Source organism: Sitophilus oryzae, unplaced genomic scaffold, assembly GCF_002938485.1.
Source record: "Sitophilus oryzae breed Bouriz unplaced genomic scaffold, Soryzae_2.0 scaffold_395_pilon_pilon, whole genome shotgun sequence".
Classification (NCBI taxonomy): Eukaryota; Metazoa; Arthropoda; class Insecta; order Coleoptera; family Curculionidae; genus Sitophilus; species Sitophilus oryzae.
The window spans coordinates 1,459,523-1,482,373 of NW_022146968.1; the positions used below are offsets into that span (position 1 = coordinate 1,459,523).

General features: G+C 33.7%; 1 protein-coding gene and 2 long non-coding RNA genes across 3 annotated transcripts in view; all 3 read left to right on the forward strand.

The window, feature by feature from the left end:
• Positions 1 to 22,851, forward strand: part of LOC115885527 (peptidyl-prolyl cis-trans isomerase CYP95-like) — a 541,467-nt gene that overhangs the window by 296,268 nt on the left and 222,348 nt on the right. The window contains exons 6-7 of the mRNA XM_030904483.1: positions 7,660 to 7,856; positions 14,560 to 14,670. Of these exons, the coding sequence (XP_030760343.1) occupies positions 7,660 to 7,856; positions 14,560 to 14,670 (308 nt within the window). The remainder of the gene's footprint in view (positions 1 to 7,659; positions 7,857 to 14,559; positions 14,671 to 22,851) is intronic.
• LOC115885529 lies at positions 16,354 to 16,661 on the forward strand. Its single transcript, XR_004050747.1, has 2 exons — positions 16,354 to 16,571; positions 16,624 to 16,661. It is a non-coding gene; the product is annotated as an uncharacterized LOC115885529 (long non-coding RNA).
• LOC115885530 lies at positions 21,426 to 21,570 on the forward strand. Its single transcript, XR_004050748.1, has 2 exons — positions 21,426 to 21,480; positions 21,533 to 21,570. It is a non-coding gene; the product is annotated as an uncharacterized LOC115885530 (long non-coding RNA).

Sequence of the window (22,851 nt, forward strand, 5' to 3'; positions counted from 1 at the left end):
AACTTTTATTTGTAGTGTTTGCAGTGTCGCTAGGGAGCTTCCCCACAGCTTCACCGGTGGTGTTTTTAGTACTAGATCTCATAGTGTTCCCACGAGTCGCTAGGGATAGTCCGTCCACTTCTACAGAGCCCCGCATGTAGAAGTAAGGGCTAAATACAATGGGGTGCCCCCTGATGCCCCAAGGTTGAGGCCAGTAATGGCTAATCCTCTATCTAGTCACGCATCCCTTTGACCTGGTATCGTAGGATTTATGTTTTTGGTGAGGTTGTCTCCTCTTGGTCCAGGCGGTTAAGCCAAGACCCCCCACACCCTCTATCCGCGAGACATGACCACAGTCAGTAGAGGGTGCCTGGTATGACGGACAGGGGTAGCCCCGTCCGGCATCGTTATATGTCTTGGTGCAATTCCCTGGCCACGACACTACAGCTAGGGACAAGACGATGAGTGAGATGCTTGTTAGACCAAGCCAAGCGCTAGAGGGATTCCCCCCAGCACCTGACCAGGAGCTTCCCCACCAACGACAAGGTCTTGCATCTCCTAGGGGAAGTAGTTAAGAGTTAGTTCGTGTTTTTGTTTGGTTACTTCGTGTTCTTGTTTAGTTAGGTAGTTTAGTTCGTGTTTTTGTTTAGTCAGTTTGTGTTCTTGTTTAGTTGGATAGTTCGTGTATTTGTTTAGTCAGTTCGTATTCTCGTTTAATTCGTTGTTTAGTTAGTTTTTTACTCGTTTATTGTTTAGGTGTTTTAGTTAGTTAGATTCTTATTTTTTTTAAATATAAAGTTATTCTTTATTAGTTGTTTCGTTAGTATTTATTCAGTTAGTTCTTGTTCTTGTTTAGTTACTTAGCTTGTTCGCGTTTTTGTTTAGTTCGATAGTTAGTCCGTGTTCTTGTTTTATTTTATGTAGTAGTTTTAGTTTAGTAGTATGTTCAGTTGCATTTTATGTAGCCACATTTGAGGAGCACGAAAATCACACCGCTGTATTAATAGATGAAATGGTTATTAAACGCCTCTGCAATTCGGATCTCGACGAAAGGTATATTATGAAGGCCCACAATGCTGTTAAGTGGAAATTTTGACAGCTCACGATAATTAGCATCCATGCTTTAGTGTTTATACTCACAGGAATGGGTAGTTCCGCGATTAAAAGAATACATTAACCTAACCAAGTCGTTTTGAAAAAGTGGATGTTGGAACAGCACATGCCCTTGCACATCAAGATACTTTTGCGTGAATTCAATATTTTATTCAAAAGAGGAAGATAGTAAACAATCACACTTGGTTTGATTGGTCAAACAATTGCTTGGTTTGAGTATCGGTAAGTTACGACAGCTTTTGATACGTATTTGTATATAGTAAACATGTGTTAATTGTTGTTGTCATAGTTACCGATCTTTGTCATAGTTACCGATCTATGATATCTATGGCAGATATCGCAAATTTGTACCGACGAGGATCGGTATCTCTACCGTGACCCGAGGGGTAAACACATAGGGCAAAAAGTGTACACCTACATCCTCTATCCTTAGTACATCCCCTACATCCTCCAGTACATCCTCGGTACATCCCCTACATCTTCGTACATCCCCTAGTACATCCCCTACATCCTCGGTACATCCACTACATCCCCGGTACATCCTCGGTACATCCCCTACATCCTCTGTACATCCACTACATCCTCGGTACATCCCCGGTACATCCTTTTAGTTCTTATTATTATCAATCATATTATTATCAATCATATAGGTATAGATATCAATCAGAATACCAGGTATTGCAACGGCAGACCGTCTATAGGAAATCCCCTGTAAATTTGAAAGTCCCAGAATATTATCTCCCCCGTTTATTTTAGTGCAAAATTGTATTGCAATACTTTTATGAAGGTCCATATATGATAGACGTACATAAAAATATGTACCTGTAGTTTACATCGAGGTTTACATTTAGCAAATTAAGATATATTTGGAAACGAAGTTCCCTCAAATTTGTGAAATTTGTAAAATTAAATGTCAATAACGATGTTGTAAAATCATATTGACATATTATTTGTATTCAAATTTCACAAATTTTAGAGGACTTTTTTCCAAAAATATCTTAAACTGCTCATGCTAATGGAAACTATCCATATTTTGTAATTTAATCTGCTGATCTATTATATTTTTTTTAAAGTAATATAATAAAATCATTGCTAAAAAGTTAGGTGGCACAATTATTGTATTTTTTTCATAGTGATGACGATATCCATTTCTCGATATCCTTCAGGAGATTAATTTTAAACTACTAGTTTTTATCCTAGCTTTTTTATAGCAAAGGTACCTATTATCAATGAGTTAACACGCATTGATATTAATATTCTGTATAGGACCAGTGATGATGTTATATGAACGCGTATTCATATGGGATTTACTCAAGGATTTACTGGTGACAATGTTGTGGAGTAACATCATCTTGCTCAAAGCTCATAAATAAGGTAGATTAGTTTCAAATATGATTGCTTTATTAGATATAAAAAATCGACACATTGATGTGTTTTTAAATATTTTAAAATATTTTCTTACACAATGTACCGACACCACCTACAAAACTGAAAAACAAGTAAACCTAGATATAAATAAAATTTACAAAATATGCAAGTTAAAGATTTGGAGTTACATATTTCTTTGTATATATAATAATATTTTACACTATTATGATATTACGCAAAACTAGGTACAGTGAGATGCATTACAATTTGGACACGTGTTTTTGAATACCCGTCGTGAAATAATGTCAAACAATAAATTTTTGAAACATGAATTGTGTCGAAATTCTGACATAAATGAAATCAGTGGTAAGAGCATTAACTTTCTATTTTGTTTATAGTTTATATAATTCTGTTTTGTTATTCTGTTAATCATATTATTCTGTTCAGTTCTAATTCATATTTTAAAGTTCTGGGATTGCTGTGGTATTATGATTATGTAGTAGAGATACGCGGCACCTCGCGCGGCACTGCATTTGACTGAATTGTTTATTGATTAGGATTTGTACTTAATACCGATTGTTATTAAAAACATGTGTCCGAATTGTAATGCTGTTCACTGTATACACTCATTATGTAAATTAACAAAAGTAAATCATATTACCTAATAGGAACAATAACGTAACAAACTCAGTCTTATCTCGTACAATGAATAAAAAAGAAAAACATTTAAAAATCCTTGAAAGGAATATAAAAACCTCGATAAAAAACAAAAAGTTAACATTGTTCTCTTTTCAAAAAAAAATATCCTAGGAGGGCTACTTCTTTTGAGAATAGGCAAAAGATATATTTTGATAATCATCATTTTTAACTGCAAATACCCGTCCAAATCAGGCGACAAACAAACAGGGCCGAAAAAAATGAACTCTTTTTCGACCTCCGCTGTGTCTGCTTTTTTGGGCCAATAAAAGAAACCCCCATTTTTTTTTCTTTGAGAAATTTCATTCTGAAAGTTTTTCCCATTTTTGCTTCGATCTCGCCGATGAACCACCCTGAATCGTAGTAAACCGCATAAAATTTGTACAATTCAACTTCTGGCTCAAGTCTGGAGTCTTGATCTCGATCTTGATCTTGATTTTTTGAGTCTTGGTCCGATCCATGACTGCTGTTACATCATCCTCCGAAGATGTTTCAGATGAAGAAATTCTTCTACCTCCCTTTTTTTGTTTTGCCAGGCAATTTCTCTTTTTTTTATTATTTTTCGACTGCACTCTGATGATTTTTTTTGTTTTTTGACACGAGTGTTGTCCGCTTTAGGATTATTTAAAATAAATCGTCTTAGGCGATCCACACTGATTTTTTTTTTCGTCGAGGAGCCAACACAATGAGGATTTTTATAACTGCAATTTTATTTCCTATGGTTACTCGAACCATGGGTGCCTGCTCATTTATACCGCATTATTTCCCTCGACGAACTTCGCTGAAAAATCTTTCATCACAAGTTCTTCTCCTATTCCTGCCGATGAAATGTTGCATAAATCTATAAATAAGCTACTTTCTTGATTATCCAGGTTATCTGAGTTTCCTGACTCAACTGGTAGGGCACTAAGAATGTTTGGTACAGTTTCTTCGTCTACGAAAGTTGCCATATCACTTACCGGGTCCCTGACAACTTCTTCTGTTTGATTGTCACTTTCATTTTCATCGGTAGGGTTTTTTAATACAGGTATAGATATGATATTCCAACTGTTATCAACAACTTCAATTCCCAAGTCGCACGTAGTTTGTATTGCATCATTTAGAGCATTTAAACTACATTTTCTAAACAAGAGTCAGAAAGATCTTGAAATTGTGAGTGTGATTCAGTAGATATTTTTGCCCTTTCTCGAAGAAAAATCACATCTTTAAGATCATTTAAGATATTGTTTACTGCCATGATCCTGTCTATACGTAGCATGATGTCTTTAATGCTGTAGTTGACTACTGTCGAAAATGTTGAAGTGATTGATCTTGTAGCCCGAAACATCTTCTCGCAGGTTTGACTAGAAAATAAAGAAGGAAGAAACATGTCTTGCGTAAGAATGGGATTTTCACGGAAATTGCAAACTAGGTTAATTAATGCATGAGCATTAAGCTCTAAGCAATTATAACAATTGGCTGTTATGAAATTAGCTCCAATTTTATAGTTTGGATGATTTTCAAGCCAGTTTCGCCAAATCCTGAGAAAAAAAACAACATACCAGATATTATATATTCTTGTCTTTATGTCAGAGCCCGTATCTAGATAAGACGATATGGCTAGATGCATTATATTCAAGTAGGCTCGGGTACCTTCACTACCAGCAACATTTTCAAGCAATTTGATTACTTGTAGAGAACATATTTTTTCGGCAGAGCTTTTAGGTCTGACATTGACAATAAATGTTTGTCTTTTGAAAAATCTTCAATTAAACGTTTAAGATGATCCGGGGATGCAACAAAATTACCTATGGGTAAAATAATTTTATGCTTTTAGAACCTCGTTCTTAAAATTCTGAATATTTTCCATGTAAGTGCTGTACCCAAATCCAAGCTTTTTGGATTTATTCTTATTTAAAAATTAAAAAGTGAAAAAAAACATAAAAAAAAAACTTTTTTAAGAGGACACCGAGGAGGATACCTTATGGAAAAAGTATTCAAAAGCCAACCCACAAATTTGGATGACTTGAAACATCGCATTCGGCGAACTACGCCCCAAATAATTCGAAATACATCCCCGGTAAATCCTCGGTACATCCTCTACATCCTCTAGTACATCCTCAGTACATCCCCTACATTCTCGGTACATCCCCTACATCCTCTAGTACATCCTCGGTACATCCCCTACATCCTCGGTACATCCCCTACATCCTCTAGTACATCCCTGGTACATCCACTACATCCTCGGTACATCCCCTGGAAATCCTCTCATGTGTACACCGTAAATCCCTAAGTGTTCACCCCTCGCCGTGACCTTGTTAACCTCACGGTAGATATACCGAGGGTCGTCGATACAAATTTAAAATATAAGTACTATATGTCCTATTAATGACAGCTAAAACCATGACAACAAAAATCAACACGACGCTCATTGGCCGTACGTACCGATAGCTGTCAGTAACTTACCGATACCGACGATTGTACAGAGGCGCTATTCTGTACAATCGTCGATATCGGCAAGTTACCGACAACTATCGGTACGTACGGCTAATGAGCGTCGTGTTGATTATTGTTGTCATAGTTACCGATCGGCCCTATGACAGATATCGCAAATTTGTACCGACGACTCTCGGTATCTCTACCATGAGATTGACAAGGGCACGGTAGAGATACCGATTTTCGTCGGTACAAATTTGCGATATTTGCCATAGGACCGATCGGTAACTATGACGACAACAGTTAACACATTTTTACTATATACAAATACGTATCGAGAGCTGTCGTAACTTACCGATACCGACGATTTTACAGAATAGCGCCCCAGAAGAGCGCCCCAACCATAGGGCCGATCGGTAACTATGACAACAACAATTAACACATATTTACTATATACAAATACGTACCGAGAGCTATCGTAACTTACCGATATCGACGATTGTCCATGCCGTGTACAGAATAGTGCCCCAGAGATATTAAACTTGCTTGGTCCATCGTAAAAAGACTATGCATTTCATGTATGAGTTTATCAATATTATTTACGGGGTAATATTCAAAGGCAAGTCTGGAAAACAGTTCAATCTGGAATGATATAAAGACTGCTGTAGATATACAGCAAGAGTATTTGAACAAGTATGGTTCCAAATATGTCACGGGAGGTCGATTGACCGAGGATGCGCTTCAAAAACGTATTTTTGTAATTCGTAGTCGAACGCAAATACCAGGCCCTCATGACTTTAAAGTATCCTTGAGACTGGTCCCTTTATCTCAGCATGAGTGCCAGGTTGTACGATAATGTTCACATTGACACCAGGACTCATTTAATTGATTATTTTTATAAACAAAACAAAAATAACAACGTCCCATTTAATAACTATGCGGACGATCTAATCGACAATCATGAAGAACCCGATAAAATAGAAACATCTCTATATTATTTATTGGGTATCTTATTACATGTGTTAAATCTATTGTGCTTGCAAAAGTTACATTTTAACTTTTATATACCCTTCAGATGAAGAAGTCAAGTCCTCTTTATTAACAGAAGGATTCAAGGAATACAAAGAAAAGAAATAAATTTATCCGAAATAGATGTATTTTATCCCTTTTTGGCAGTCGAAAATAATTTTTACAAAAATCGAAATGCGGATAGGCAATCTCATCAATTTTGATCAAGTTTCAAAAATATTAATGCCTAAGCATAAATTAAACTTCCCATATGCATTCAAAAAAATGTTAAAGCTTTTATTTGTCTTTTTAGAATGAGCGACTTAAAATCACCACTTTGGATCATAGTTCCAGAAGCGTAGCAGTGCATAACTAAACTAAAAGTAATATGTTTAACGAGATTGAGTGTCTTAATTTAAAATTGATGCGGTTTTTCTTAAATTAGTTAAAATCGGCTTGTCTAAAATTGTTTAAATTTGGAATGTATATTTAGCATACGAATACCTTTAAAACACTTATTTACGACTTCGCTGTAAAATCAATAGGGGAGCCAATATTTGGACAATTCAAAATTTGCATGAGATTTCGTATGTTTCCAACACCGATGCACCACCCCGTATAACGAGACAATATCAGCGGTTGTGTAAATCCAGGTGAATCCATATATTTCGGCCACAATAATTTAATTTTATTATAGATTTACTATAATACTGCTAAAAGAGACCATCGCTGGATTTTTCTATAATATAGCCAAAAAAGCCCTAATAAATGAAACTAAAAACATTAATTTTATTTACTTTTTTATTAAATGTCACTTGATTAACTTTTTTGTTGCAAACAAGAAAGTAGTATTATGAACGGTATAATTATATGATCTACTGTGTAGACAACGTATTTCTTTAGTTCGTATGTAGTTACGAACTAAAGAAATACATTCTTTTTGTAATACAACTCTTACAGAAAAATGCTGCTACTATTTTTATTTTCGTTTAAACTTAAAAGAAAGATCGTATATGACCGAAAGTGGGATTAGTAGAGCTACTAGTACTCAATATTTTAAGATACTTTTCTTATTTTCAGGAGTCCAAGGAACAGTCTTGTTCCAGACCAAAATCGAACTCCAAGGCACAGTTTAACCCCCGAATCAAACAACTATGGATCAAGATTAAATTTATCAGAATACAACCGTAGTCCTAGAAACAGTTTATTGCCAGATGGTTCTAGAACACCTAGGCAGGCGTTAACTCCTTCGGAATCAACAACATGGAATGAAGAAGGTACAATTTTATATTTTAAGTAATTTTTATGCTTAATAAAGTTCTCATGGAATGTAAAATATATAAATTATATTATGTCTCCGGGATCATCTTTATAAGAGGATAAACTTTTTTGTTATTAACATTTTGAGAAAACTGTTTATAAAATTTTTGCTTATGAGAAAAGTTTGCCGTTTTTGAGAAAAATAAAAAAATACGAAAATATCAAAAAATTCTATATTAAAATGTTTACAAAGTACAAAATTTATTTAGTTCGATGTTACGGAAAGGTAGGCATTTTCGGTCTTCCGGTATACCCCTACCAGGACCGGTACTTTTGAAATATTCCGGTATCGGTATCGTCTTTCACAAGACCGGTATACTGGTTTCGATACCGGTACCAGAAGGCCGATTTTGATACCGGTACTAGAAGACCGGTTTAAATCGGCCCCGAAAAACTAGATTCAATCCGTACAGAAAAATAGATTCATGATAATATGAAAATCAAAACCTGTATAAAATGATTTCGGTACCGGTTTTTGTGCAAAGCTGATTGTGTTCTCCTACTCTAGGTACCGTATAATCGAAAAAAAAACTGCTATGAAATGAAGATCACTGTCATTTTATATATAAAATTATATGGAGAATGTAATCGATGTTCATTTCAAAACCAACTGGACGCCGTTTTTTTCGATCGTTCAGTATAATACGGTCAGGAACATGCAATGAAATTTATTTTGATGTATGTTTAAGGCATTGCTAGTCTAGTTTGGTCTAGTAATCTAGTCTTCTTTTTATAGTACATCTAAAATTTAAGTAAAGCATTTTACTCATGGATCACTCATGTATATTATATAAATTAAAATGTCCATAAAACACAGGCCGATATTCAATAGCGTCTACTCTATTATTTAAAATATGTAAAACAGCTTCTTATTTCCGCTCCATTTGTATCTCCAAGAAAAGCAGCTTCCAGTAATTTTTCCATTTTTCATAAGTAAAGAGAATGTTGGACAAGAAACCAAGAATATGCCGGAAATGTGAACATAAACCATGAAAATCTTAAGTTAGATCAATAACGTTATAACGGTAACGGATAGATTTAGAATATATTCCGAGAAATATAATTTATACCTCAAAATACCGTATTTATTACGTTACTATATTTACTTAACGCTACAGGCACGAGAACTTTCTATTTTCATTTTCTAATACGGTATCATAATGCTCACTGGCATAATGGTTCACTGACATAATGCTCACTGGCATAATGCTCACTGGCATAATGCTCACTGGCATAACAACCAAAATTGTCATTTCGGTCTTTCCGATATTCCGGTTCGTCCGGTCTTCCGGTCCAATCGGTCTTTCGGTCCAGCCAGTATACCGGTTCAGTATCGGTCCCACCGATTTAATTGTTCGAACCGGTATACCTGTTGTATGACCGGATGTTCGGTCCTAAGATTTCAGTACCGGTATCCGGTACCACGGTACCGGATACCGGTACTGAAATCTTAGGACCGAACAACCTTACGGAAAGGCTGATACTAGTTATCGATAAGTCTAAACTTCACATAATTATTGGGACTATTATTTAAGTACTAATTCATTCAACATTATTGCAGTTACTAGAAAAAGTGGTCAATAACTTAAGATGCATAGATAAAAACTATAAAATCGAATAAAAGATCGATGGAGAAGACGATCGATGATGACATTTACCATATAGTTTTATGTGACATATGTCATTAATTGTCCTTTCCAGGCTGACTTATACCGGGTGGTGCATCGACGTTGGAAACATAGGAAATCCCATGCAAATTTTGAACTGAAAAAGTAGAAAAAAGACTCAAAGTTGAACTGTTCAAATATTGGCTCCCCTATTGATTTTATAGCGAAGTCGTAAATAGGGTTTTTAAAGGTCTACGTTTGGTAAACACACATGCCAAATTTAAACCATTTTGGATAAGCCGATTTTCAGTAATTTGAGAAAAACTGCATCTATTATTAAATTAAAACTGAACAGGTAAAAATCAAACACCAGTAAAAAACCGACATACCTTAAGTTGTCCGTTATTTTCAAACTATTTTAATAAAATTTTAATATTCACTACTAATAATAATTTATTGTTATACATCTAAAGAAAAAGTAAGCATGATAAAATGGTACTAAGCGGGAAATAGCTTAGACAGTGTGTCTGACATTTTCGGTAAATTTCCCCTGAATGTTGAAATTTTATTAAAATTAAATTACTCTTGACAATGACAAATCATAGTTTGTAAACGTAAGGTATCAGTTTTTGACTGGTGTTTCATAATAGTTATTTACAGTACAAGTGTGTTTATGAACATGATTACAACGAGTGTGAACGATTAGAACGACGAGGTCGTAGACCGAGTCGTTCTAATCACACGAGTGTTGTAATCATGTTTAAACGCACGTGTCATGTACAACGTTTTATCTACAACCGAAAAATAAGAAAATGCTGTTTTAATTTTCGTTTATTAGTCGCCCACCTTTAACACCTTTAACTATGACATTTGTCACATTTTTTTCTGAAAAGTCAGTTTGCCCTGTCAAGTAAACGCGAGCACTTTTTGCCCAGAAAAATTATTTTAAAAATTACGATGAGCGATTCCGAAAGTCTCCCTTCAGATGTAGAAGTTGCCACAGTACGTGCCACGTAGTTATGTTATAGATTCATAACACCACTAGTTGTGTTATGAATCTCATAACGTAACTGAAATACTACAAAAATAGTGATGTAAAAACCGTTTTACTAAACGGTTGTAGATAAAATATATATATAAATTACTCAAAATCGGCTGGTCTAAAATTGTTCAAATTTGGCATGTGTATTTACCATACCTAAACCTTTAGAAAATATATTTACAACTTCGCTGTAAAATCAACAGAGGAGCCAATATTTGAACAGTTCAAAATTTGCATGGGATTTCCTATGTCTCCAACGCCGATGCACCACCCGATATATGGAAAATTAAATAAGACTCATTAATAATTATCATATATAATACATGTCATATTTCTTATTTGCCTCTGTCTTTGCTGTAGATAGATTTAATTTTCAAAGACTATTTTTAGAATTTTACATTTAATTCGAATGTTTTTATACTAACAGAGCAGATACTTTTTTCTGTTTTCCTTATAATAGTATAAAGAAAATAGCCAGTAAATTACAATAAATCCACCACAAAAGTTTTTCCAATTGGCCAAATTTAAACCATTTTGGATAAGCCAATCTGAGCGAAAAGTTGGATACCTTTATACACAATGTATTTTTTTTTATTTTAAATATTCTAATTACCTCTTCTTGGTTATATTTATTTTCTACCGCGGTTTACGTAAACATATTTACCAATAGAATAATTAAACATTATTTTTGTTTAAATTTCATAAAAATAAAAATAATAATAGAAATATATATATAATAATAATTAAATAGAAATAATAAAAACGTGAAACAAACATTAAATGTAGTTATTGTTGGTTAATTTTTAATTAATGCTATTAGGACTTTTTTTTCTTCGTCCATCATGTAAAACTTCGCGAAAGTGCTTACAAGCTCGTCTTACATTTTTCCTCTAAGCCTTGCTTTTATTTTACGAAGGGAAACTTTCTAGAAGTTAGAGTTTAAGTTCAGAGAGTAGTGTGTTTTTATATAAGTACACATGTTTTTGTACTTGGAAGTTTGTATTTCTACTATTTGATGGTTTGTTTTCGGTGGAAGGTATTGAAAGGATACATAAGAAATGTTTTTTTTACTGCGATATATAGCAACTGGATGCAGATTACTCCTGGACAAATACACAACACATGTTTGAGTTGATATAATTAAATAAATTAACGTTAATTAAGCACTGACTTCTACATGGTGTTAGGTTTTAAAAAATATGTGCCATCTCTCGTGGGGATATTTCTCGCGTAAAAATAAGAGTTATTTTTTATATCAACATAGGTCCGATTCTGCTTTGTTTCGTAGCTACAAAGGGTTAAAGTCTTAATAATCTTTCGATTTAGTATAATTTTCTTCCAAGTACTTTTAGTGATTCGAATTAAATCTTGAGAGTAAAAGTTACTATAAGTGCTACATATTTTAATGTTAAAAAAGTGTAGATAAATTCATCGGGGACGTTTAATTAAATTTTTTGACACTTTTGTTAATTGTTGTTGTAAATTATATAAAGGAAAAATATAACGAAAATATTCTCGTTACAATTTATTTGGGACACTCTATACAGGGTGTTCCAGAAATGAGTGCAGATATTTTAAGGGGTGGTAGATCTGGTCAAAATAAACATATTTTCTCTTTACCATTTTTAAAATAAATTGAAAATAACCGACTTATTTAACTTTGAAAATTTAAAAAAATAATGGCAACATTTTGAGAACCGCCGGCAGATATTGCCAACTACATCCAATTACCCGGATCAAGCCCGGATTTCAGTTAATTTGACGCACTGTGTTGCCATATGGACAAGAAAGTATATGTTTACAAGTAAGTCATAAAATCACAACACCTGAGGAGTTTGCAGAGATGCATGACATATTTAAGATCATGATATTATTACATAAAATAAATTAAAAGTTAAATATTTAAAAGTTAAATTAAAAAACTTACCTAATATTAAAAAAGATACTTATGACAGATCGATGTAACTGCAACAGTTCTCTTTTTCGATACACACTTAACTAAAATACACTTCATTGTGCTGCTTTACTTGTACGTGCTATTATAAAAACTGCTAAAATAACAGTCCCCATTTTTAACTTAACACATTATTTTCATATAGGCTTCATCACAATTTGAACCACTTATTTACAAAACACATTGAAAAGCACACATTACACATTACTTTGAATATCTTGCTGAATGAATAAATGTTGAGAATTATTGTCTCTTACCGCCACTTTACGAACTTCTTTCAATCTAAGAAAATACATGTTTCACTCCACAATTTTAAATTCGTATTTTGCTTTTTCGGTATTTTTTCGATGTATTTCGACAATTCCGTCAACAGCCCAACCATCGGCCAAGACAGCCACGCATCACTGATCACTGGTTGGTAACTGCTCACTGCTTCTTTGTCGCGCCGGCGTGTCGAGCTTGCGTCATGCGAGGTTGCCGTAGTTTCAACAATTTCAAAATCAAGACACTCGAAGCAATCAAATTCTTATTAAATTTTAAAAATAAAACAGAAAAACATGAAAGGAAACAAACAAAACACAAATGAATTGATTATTGATATGGTCACAAAAAAGAAATTTCTAAAATGTTTATCGTAATTCAGAATTCAATATATCGAAAACAGCCCGACGAATAATCAATTAATTTTTGTTTTGTTTGTTTCCTTTCATGTGTCTCTGTTTTATTTTTAAAATTTAATCCTAATTTGATTGCTTCGAATGTCTTGAATTTGAAATTGTTGTAACTACGGCAACTTTGCTTAACATTGTCGTCTGACGCAAGCCTGCCACGACGGCGCGGCTCAAAGGACCAGTTCACACGTGGCACTCTTGGCCGACGCGCGACTGTTGGGCTGTCAAAATACATCGAAAAAATAGCGAAAAAACAAAATACGTATTTAAAATTGTTGAGTGAAACATGTCTTAGATTGAAAGTGGTTCGTAAAGTGGCGATAAGTGACGGTATTCAAAGTAATGTGCGCTTTTCAAGGTGTTTTGTAAATCAGTGGTTCAAATAAAACAGAGAAACATGAAAGAAAACAAATATTGAATTCTAAATTACGATAAACATTTTAGGAATTTGTTTTTTGTGACCTGGTTGTGAATAATATGATGAATCATTTTCGTAAACGTCATAAACGTAATGTTTTAGTTAATTTTCGGTGGTTTTTGTTAAGTTTTCATTGAAAGGGTAAGTACTAAAAATAATTAATGTGTTTTTTTTCTATAATAATTATTAATAATGAGCACTGATAAAAATTTAACATTCCTAATTTTTGAGTAGAAATTTTTCTATGAATTTATAAATGTAGAACTATGTAGAATGTGGATAACATAGGAGGTTGCAACACTGCAAGGTTTAGATACACCGTAGAGAAATCTCAGGTGAATAAACAAGTGGCACTAAAAAGTTTTTTCAAATTTCCCGGAAAATGTCAAGAAAATTTTTAAATTTTCAACATTTTTTTTTCGCAAAAAAAACCTCATAGGCATGTTTCTGGGGTTGAACTATACTACCAGTTAAAATATTTGCACTTATTTCTGGGACACCCTGTATATTGTAAAATTATTTTTAGATTGTAGCTCTAAGAGTCCCTCAACGAGCCCAAAACTTATAATTTGCAAAAATCTTATCGTTTAGTTACAATAAGTGTCGTATGTGATAAACAACCCTGTATAAGCAGCGGTATAGACGCGAATAGCTAGGTTTGAATTACTAATAATTGGCGAAGGCGCAACAAATAAAACGAAAGTGTTGGAAATCGATATTTAGTCATTATTTCCTTAAAGTAATTATATAAGACTATAAAACAACTACCGTATGATCGAATAAAAACGGCGTCAGCGATGGCTATGAAATGAAGATCGCTGACATTTTATATGGGAAATGTTATCGATGTTACGCGTCCTTACAACTGTTGTGATACAATTAAACGGTGTAATGTATTCTTAGTCGTGAAATAAATAATTTTAATAAGTAAATTAAATAAATGTTTTTATCGCCTGTTTTTTTTTCAGTTAAATGTAGCCCTAGACACAGCATAACTCCAGAAATAAATAGGAGTCCAAGAGGAAGTATAGCACCAGAGGTATTATCACATCGTACTAGTCCAAGAGGTAGCATTACAGGTAAATATCCGTTCGTTTGATTATTTATATATTATTAATTTTTAGTTATGTATGCATGTAATTAATAATCGTTAAAAAATAATATAATAAGGAAATATCAGAAATATGTTTTATAACATATTCCTGCTCTTAAGCATTTTACCATCAATTCTAGTAAATTTATTCCACAAGAGTGTGATATTTGGCATGAAAGTTTTTATGAAACTACGAAACCGCTAACTTTAGGTACATAGATATAATACACGAATATATTCTTAAATTGTGTTAGTTACTTACTTTAAGAGATAAAGTATTGGTGAATAAGTATATAAAAATCTGTTACATCTAAGTCTAGAACCACGAAATATTAAACAAACTTTTTTGGATACTAGAAACTTATATTTTATGTCCCTTTGAGTGGATACTTAATGAGGGATACATTATTGTATGAAAGAAATTTCTTACTTACATCTGGCTTCTGGCTTTTAAAACATGCTATTTTAATTTAAGACATTATCGAGGACTGAACTCTTAGTTTATACAGTGATACAATAAAAAATAAAAAATCAATTTGTGAGTGTTCAATAATATATTTTGAATTAATTATCCAGAAACATCTCGGCTTTTTCTAAGACAAAAGCATGATTTTGTTGATTAGAAATGGAAAAAAACGACAAAAGAATTGACAAAAAAACGAGCAACAACCTTTTAAAACCTTAAAATCCACTTAAACATATCTATAACCAAGAGGTTTAATTTTTACACGGACTAAACCACCGGTAAATTCTAGTCTTAGTAATAGTATGAATAAGTAGACTACAGCAAAGTTACATTTATAACACTAACTAATTATAATTTAAATTCATTTTTAAATGCATTTACTTTTTTGTAGTACTATTTAATGTCTAGTTCTAATATTATAATCTCGATATTTATAATAACCACCTTAAAGAAGAATACAGAAAAAAGTAATAAATGCAATATAGTTATTGATTTGGCTAAGACTATAAGTTAGTTCAACTGGATTGCAAACATTACGTGCAAAATAAATCAGCTTACGATGCGGCAATACACCCCTCGAACGACGATGAACAAGATCCTGTTGTCGATGCACCAATTCTTATGACTGTTGTAAACTACGCTACGATCCAATAATGTTTTCTAGCTTATAACACAGTTCTACTAAAGTTGGAAAACTTATTTTATAGTGGAAAAATATACGTTTTCAGTTCCGATTACAAATCAAAAACTTTTAGACGGATCTGATTAGACGGAAATGTTGTAGTAATGTATATCAGATACGTACATAGGATCTGCAGCTATACCACAAAAATATTGATTCTTAAAACACTTATAAAAACTAAAATAGGAAATAACAAATATTATGAAAGTCAAATTACCTGCTTAGTTTGGTTTGGTTTGGCAAGATGAAAATATAATTTTATAGTATATTAAACATATTTACGATTTTATTTATAGTATATTAACATAAAAATAAGAAAATGTTTACTTCGTGTTTCTGAGATATTTATATTCTTGGCTCTCTAAACCAAACTGCTAGCAAATTAATATAAAAATTAAGTATGTTTTTATGGAGTTTTGGAATCTATGTTTCTGTTTCTTTTTTATTTAATAGAGTCGGAGTAGTACATAACTATCTTCAAAATGCAAATTATCTAACAGAATTTGATTAGTAGTGTAGCAGCCATAACAATGTGGGGAATCTTATTTGGTCGTAGCTCTACCTGGAGAGTCAGTTTTTTATTTAAATCTTTTTTTGCGCCTTGCATATTTGAATTCGATTCTCATTTTACTCTCGCTACTGTACGCTGAAACAACTATTCTTATTGTATTCATTTTATTATCCTGTGGCCATAAAGTGTAAAACTGTACTTTTAAAAGTTAGTAGAAAGGCTTGATAGGTAAGATTGTACCATATATATAAAATTTTCCCCCTGCTAAGTAAATGTATAGTATTTTAGATACCAAGAATAAAGAATTTTCGGAGTGTTTTTCGAAGAGTTTTCTTTGACTTGAGCGAACCCCTAACCCTTTTATAGAGTTTTGTTACATCTTGGCTACCCAACTACGGCCGAGTCTAAGAATGGCAGTTCGACGAACACCTCCTGCTGATAACAGTCGAAATTCACCACCCTTAACACGTCTGGGGGCGAGAAGAATGAACGAGGAGCTACAAACAACTCCCACATTTTCCCAGCGAAACGAGAGCGTCATTCCAGAACAGACTTCAAGTGGAAGACAACCTACTGGAGCTGTCCGGCGTAGGAATATTCCAGAAAATGAGCGCATTCCTCTTTCGAATGCATCCAGAGGTTTGCCACGCTATCCTACACAGAAATCACCAATATATACATCGGGCATGGATTTTCAAGGTAGGAACATTCCATATTTTTTGGGTGAACAAGTAAAAGTTCCTGATTCTACAAGAATTGCACAACAAACTAATCAACACCCACGCCAACCACCACCGCCATATGATAATAGGGACTTTAATAACTTAGATAGTTTTATAAGAAATATTGTAAATCAATCTATAACAGATACCTTTAAAAATAACAATCAACAAACTTTACCTTTTCAAATTGATAACATTAGCGAATATAATAGAATTTTAGCAAACATAGATAATATGCTTCCAGAATTTCATGGTAATAATACGTTACACCCTATAGATTTTCTAGAAAAAATTAAGTTTTTATTACAGAGAAATAATACCTCATTTCTAGAAATAAAATTTTTATTGGCAAAAAAATTACAGGGTAGAGCTAAAGCGTGGAGTGAGGCATATCTTAAATCATTTCTTACTTTTACAGAATTTGAGGAAGCATATTTAAGATATTTTTGGAGCGAAACTAAACAACTAGAAATAAAATTAAAAATTTGGCAAGGAAAGTATGAAACTGGCTCTCTAGTAGACCATTTTACAAAATACGTAGCTATGGCACAATATCTCAGACCACCCCTGTCTGAGTTTGAATTAATTCAATGTATAGCCCGCCATTTTCCGGTAAATATATTTAGCGCTATAATAGGGCTAAAGAAATTGTCAGAAGTAATCCCAATACTGCAACAAGCGGAATATTATAATCATAGAACGGTAGACAGATCAAATTTTGGGTCGCGTTATGAAAAGGATAGGTTGGGACCCGAAAGAAAAAATTATGCAAATCGAAACGTATCCGCGGTGGATTTAGTGGACGATTTAGGGGTAGCGAATTTGGAAATATCGGGAAACGAGCCGAGCCACAGTCTTTAGGGCCGGAGACAACTGACAGTGGCAAAATGGCCGTAATACTAAATAAAAATATGGAAGAAGAGCCATGGGGCTCTGACTGTGAGTTTGACCATCTTAACATTGAAAATAAAAAATCACCAGTTATTACTGTTTCAATTTTTAATTTTTCTTTTCCAGCACTAATTGACAGCGGCTCAGAAATATCCTGCATATCCGGTGACGTTTACGCTCAATTGGGAGATTTTCAAGAGAAAATTCCTAGTTTTCCGGTAACGGGGATTCGTATTACAGGGGCGTTTAAAACAAAACAACGTAAAATAGCGAAACAATTGTTTCTTGATTTTAAAATAGCTAATAACTATTTTAGTTATGAATTTTTATTAATTAGTGATTTAGTTTTTCCGATAATTTTAGGTATTGATTTTTTATTTTCAGTGAAAAGTAAAATAAACTTAGAAAATGATACAATAACATTATTAAATTCTAATAAAGAGTTTTTTACAGTCTCAACAATTAATACGATTCATTTTTATATTCCTCCGAGCGACATTAAAAAAACTAGAACGATAGCCTTAAAAAAAGAATATTCCTTAAATACTTTAAATACTGATCGAAATGGTTTTAATACAGAATTTATAAACGAAAATAAATCTTTAACATTTGAACAAAAAAATCAGTTTAAGTATCTTCTCTTGAAATATAAAAATATATTTTCTGATATACCGGGGCGAACCGAATTGTACTATCACAAAATTAAATTGATTAATGAAACTCCTTTTAAAGTTAAACAATATCCTATACCAATTGCACATCGTGAAGCTGTAGATAATGAAATTAAGCGAATGCTTGATTGGGGGGTAATTGAAAGGGCTTCCACCCAATATATTAGTCCGTTAGTCACAGAGGTTAAGAAAGATGGGTCGGTTCGCGTCTGTTTGGATGCGCGACATTTAAATCGGGTATTAGAAAAAGAATACGAGTTACCACGACCTATTGATGATATTATGAAGTCTTTGTTCGGGAAACCATTTAAAACTAGTCTTGATTTGTCGTCTGGATACTGGCAAATACCTCTGCGCCCAAGCGATAAAAAGTATACGGGATTTTTGGTTGGTACTAAGTGCTATCAATTTACGGTGTTACCTTTCGGACTTTCTACCGCTGTTTCTTCATTTTCGCGATGCATTTCTGAGATATTGGGTTCAGAGTTTGATGACTTTGTTATACCGTATCTTGATGACATTTTGATAGCTTCCAAGAATTTTGAAGACCATTTAAATCATTTGGATCAAGTTTTTTCCCGTCTAAACGAAGCTGGGTTGACAGTTAAATTTCGAAAGTGTCAATTTATGCCAGAAAAATTAAATTATTTGGGTTACATTGTAAGCACAAATAATATAGAACCCGATCCTGAAAGAATTCAATGCGTTCAGGATTATCCAAAACCGAAAAATAAAAAAGATATTCAGTCATTTTTGGGACTATGTAATTACGATCGAGGGTTTTGTGAGAATTTTTCGGGCGTAACAGAACCTTTAAGTAAATTATTAAGAACAAAAAATAAGTGGGTTTGGAATACTGAACAGGACAGGGCTTTCGATGAGTTAAAACGGTTACTAAAGAATGCTACACTACTATACCACCCCGACAATACTGCCACTTATTACGTACAATCTGATGCTAGTGATTACGCAATAGCCGCTCAACTGTTTCAAAGGATAGAGGGAGAACGACGAGTAATAGCGTACGCTAGTAGACTTTTACTTGATCGGGAAAGAAATTACACATCCAACGAAAAAGAAATCTTGGCTCTTGTATTTGCGTTAAAGAAGTGGCGAATTTATTTATTAGGACGTCATTTCGAAGTGCTAACCGATAACCGAGCTTTATGTTATATTCAAACGTGTCGGTTACTCACGCCTCGGGTAACTCGGTGGGCTTTAGCTCTGCAAGAGTATGATTTTAAAATATCTTTCGTTAAGGGTTCGGAAAATAAAATAGCCGACATACTATCGAGAAACCCTGGTATTCGTTATTCGGTTCCGGGTGAGAAGTGTTTTAAAGTGTTTTCCTCGTCGATCAAGTTTCCTGATAAGCTGAACACGTTATTAAAAAAACTACCTGCCGCGCAAAAAAACGATAGTTATTTTGGGCCAATTTATAAAAGTTTAGAGAATCAACAACTTGATGAAAAGATAAATAAATTTGTTCTTAAAAATCAATTGCTTTTTGTAAGAGAATCAGACGATGAATCCTACCGTTTGTGCATTCCATCAGAATTTAAAAATAAAATTATTTATGATTATCATGTTTCTTTAGGTCATTTTGGAATTTTTAAAACATGGAGTATTTTAAAAAATGATTTCTGGTGGAAAGGCATGTTTCGTGATATCAAAAAATGCTTAAAAGCGTGTGACATTTGCCAAAAGGCAAAATTGAGTTTATTACCAAAAGCTCCTCTTTCTCCTGTAATATCCGAGAAAAAAAATGAAATTATTAGTCTGGATTTATACGGACCGTTACCCCAGTCTACAGGGGGCGTTACATTCTTATGTGTGATTGTCGACTTATTTACGAAATATGTGACATTATACCCTTTAAAAAAGGCCACTACCAGAGCTATTTTAAACCGTTTAATATTAGATTATTTTAAAAAAATGGGTAAGCCTGAAAGGATATTAACTGATCATGGTTCGCAGTTTACGTCAAAATCCTGGTCACATACTTTACAACCTCTTGGAATTAAAGTTGTTCATTGTTCGGTAAGACACCCTCAGTCAAACCCGGTTGAAAGATACATGCGCGAATTAGGTCGTCTCTTTAGAACATATTGCTTTGAGCAACATACGGCCTGGGCTAAACATGTACGGAAATTTGGTCAGTTTTTTAATTCTGTGGTGCATGAATCCACAGGCTTTACACCTTCCGAATTACATTTCAAGGAACCGCTTACCTCTTTTACACGAGAACTGGTCGATTATCCTGATAGTCCTAAGGTGCTTAGTTATGAAAAGAAACTTATTTTAGCTAAAGAGATCTTACAAAGCCGCGCTGAACGTCGGAAGATATTACACCCTGGTCGACATTATAAAGAATTTGCTACTGGAGATCTGGTGTTGCTTAAAGCGAACCCCGTTTCTTCAGCCCTATCATCAAAAACCAAGAAGTTTCTTCTTCTTTTTGAGGGTCCATATCGTATTAAAAAGAAGGTAGGCCTGTCAACTTATATTTTAATTATGGAAAATACCGACGAAGAGAGAGGTATGTTCCACGTGTCTCATTTGAAGCCTTATAACTCGGATGTGTCTAGCCTAAAAGAGTAAAGCTACTTTTATTTAGACAGGGGGCGGTTGTAGCAGCCATAACAATGTGGGGAATCTTATTTGGTCGTAGCTCTACCTGGAGAGTCAGTTTTTTATTTAAATCTTTTTTTGCGCCTTGCATATTTGAATTCGATTCTCATTTTACTCTCGCTACTGTACGCTGAAACAACTATTCTTATTGTATTCATTTTATTATCCGTGGCCATAAAGTGTAAAACTGTACTTTTAAAAGTTAGTAGAAAGGCTTGATAGGTAAGATTGTACCATATATATAAAATTTTCCCCCTGCTAAGTAAATGTATAGTATTTTAGATACCAAGAATAAAGAATTTTCGGAGTGTTTTTCGAAGAGTTTTCTTTGACTTGAGCGAACCCCTAACCCTTTATAAGAGTTTTGTTACAGTAGTTAATAATTTTAAGATTGTAGTCAAGATTTTCGGAAATTTTAGATGTATTTTACAACAGCAGATGGTATGGATACAACTTTTGTTTTTAGCAGCAACTCCTTTTTGGGACTTGGTGTTATTACGGAAATTTTAACACTAATTTCATTTCTACTCAAATCAATCTTTGTAGAATGTGAAGTTGATCGAGTAAGCGTACTAAGCTAAAAGCGTAGATATTAAGAGCTCTACGTGCTTTAAGGTTATCGATTTTTTTTCTTTTTCTTTTTTATCTGGTATACTTAAAATACATTATTCTTTTTGGTTGTATTTCTAGAGATTATTATGTATGGGAGGAGAGAAGTTAATCACTACGGCTTTACAGATCTATCGTGTCCCCTTTTCTTGAGTTATAACTCATCGTTGAGTTTCAGAGTTATGACAAAAGTCAGTATCTGGGACGGTTTTATAGAGGTTAGTTCTCCATCTCCGATATTATAGTCATACCAAAATTTATGACACGAATGAGTCTCGGCGCACTCAGTGATAAGGTGTTCTGGTGTTTCCCCATTTTCCTCACAGAATCTGCATTCGCCGTTGTTTCTTAGCTTCTAACTACTGAAGTTTTCGTTGAGGAGTCTTGTCAAAAACCCCGTGACAATCCGAAGATTGTTCTTACCTAAATCCAGGAAAATATTTCATTTTTCTCGATCCTAAGTTCTAAAAATTCTTTTCGAGTGTCTTAGACCGTTGGTGGATTCTCATTCCATGTTACGGATGGAGTCGAATTATAGCAGAATGGCTGTAAATTCCCGGTGAAGTTTACCGAAATGTTAGAGAGGAGTTTAAAAACAGACTATTATTGTTTACAGGAAAATGGACAACATTTTGAACAACTTATAAGATAGGGGTAGCCTAATATTTTAAGTATTTGTACTACAAGAAGATCCATCGCAATCATTTTTGTGTAAACACTAGCCTGAAAACCAAAATCTCAATGCAGACATATTTAATTGTTTCTGCAACTTTGAAACACGATTATTCGGAAACCTCTGGAAAAAAAAGCAACAAAGTAGGATATCACTAAAAAGAGAATTAAACACCCTTTAAAGCGATGTGCCACTTGACCCCCGTTCCCATTTAAGATTGTAAGGATGATCAAACCCTCAACCCTCAACCCGATCAAACCCTCCTAAGGGGTTGAAAGAAAAAGGCTAAAAATATTAATTTAAAGTTTCCC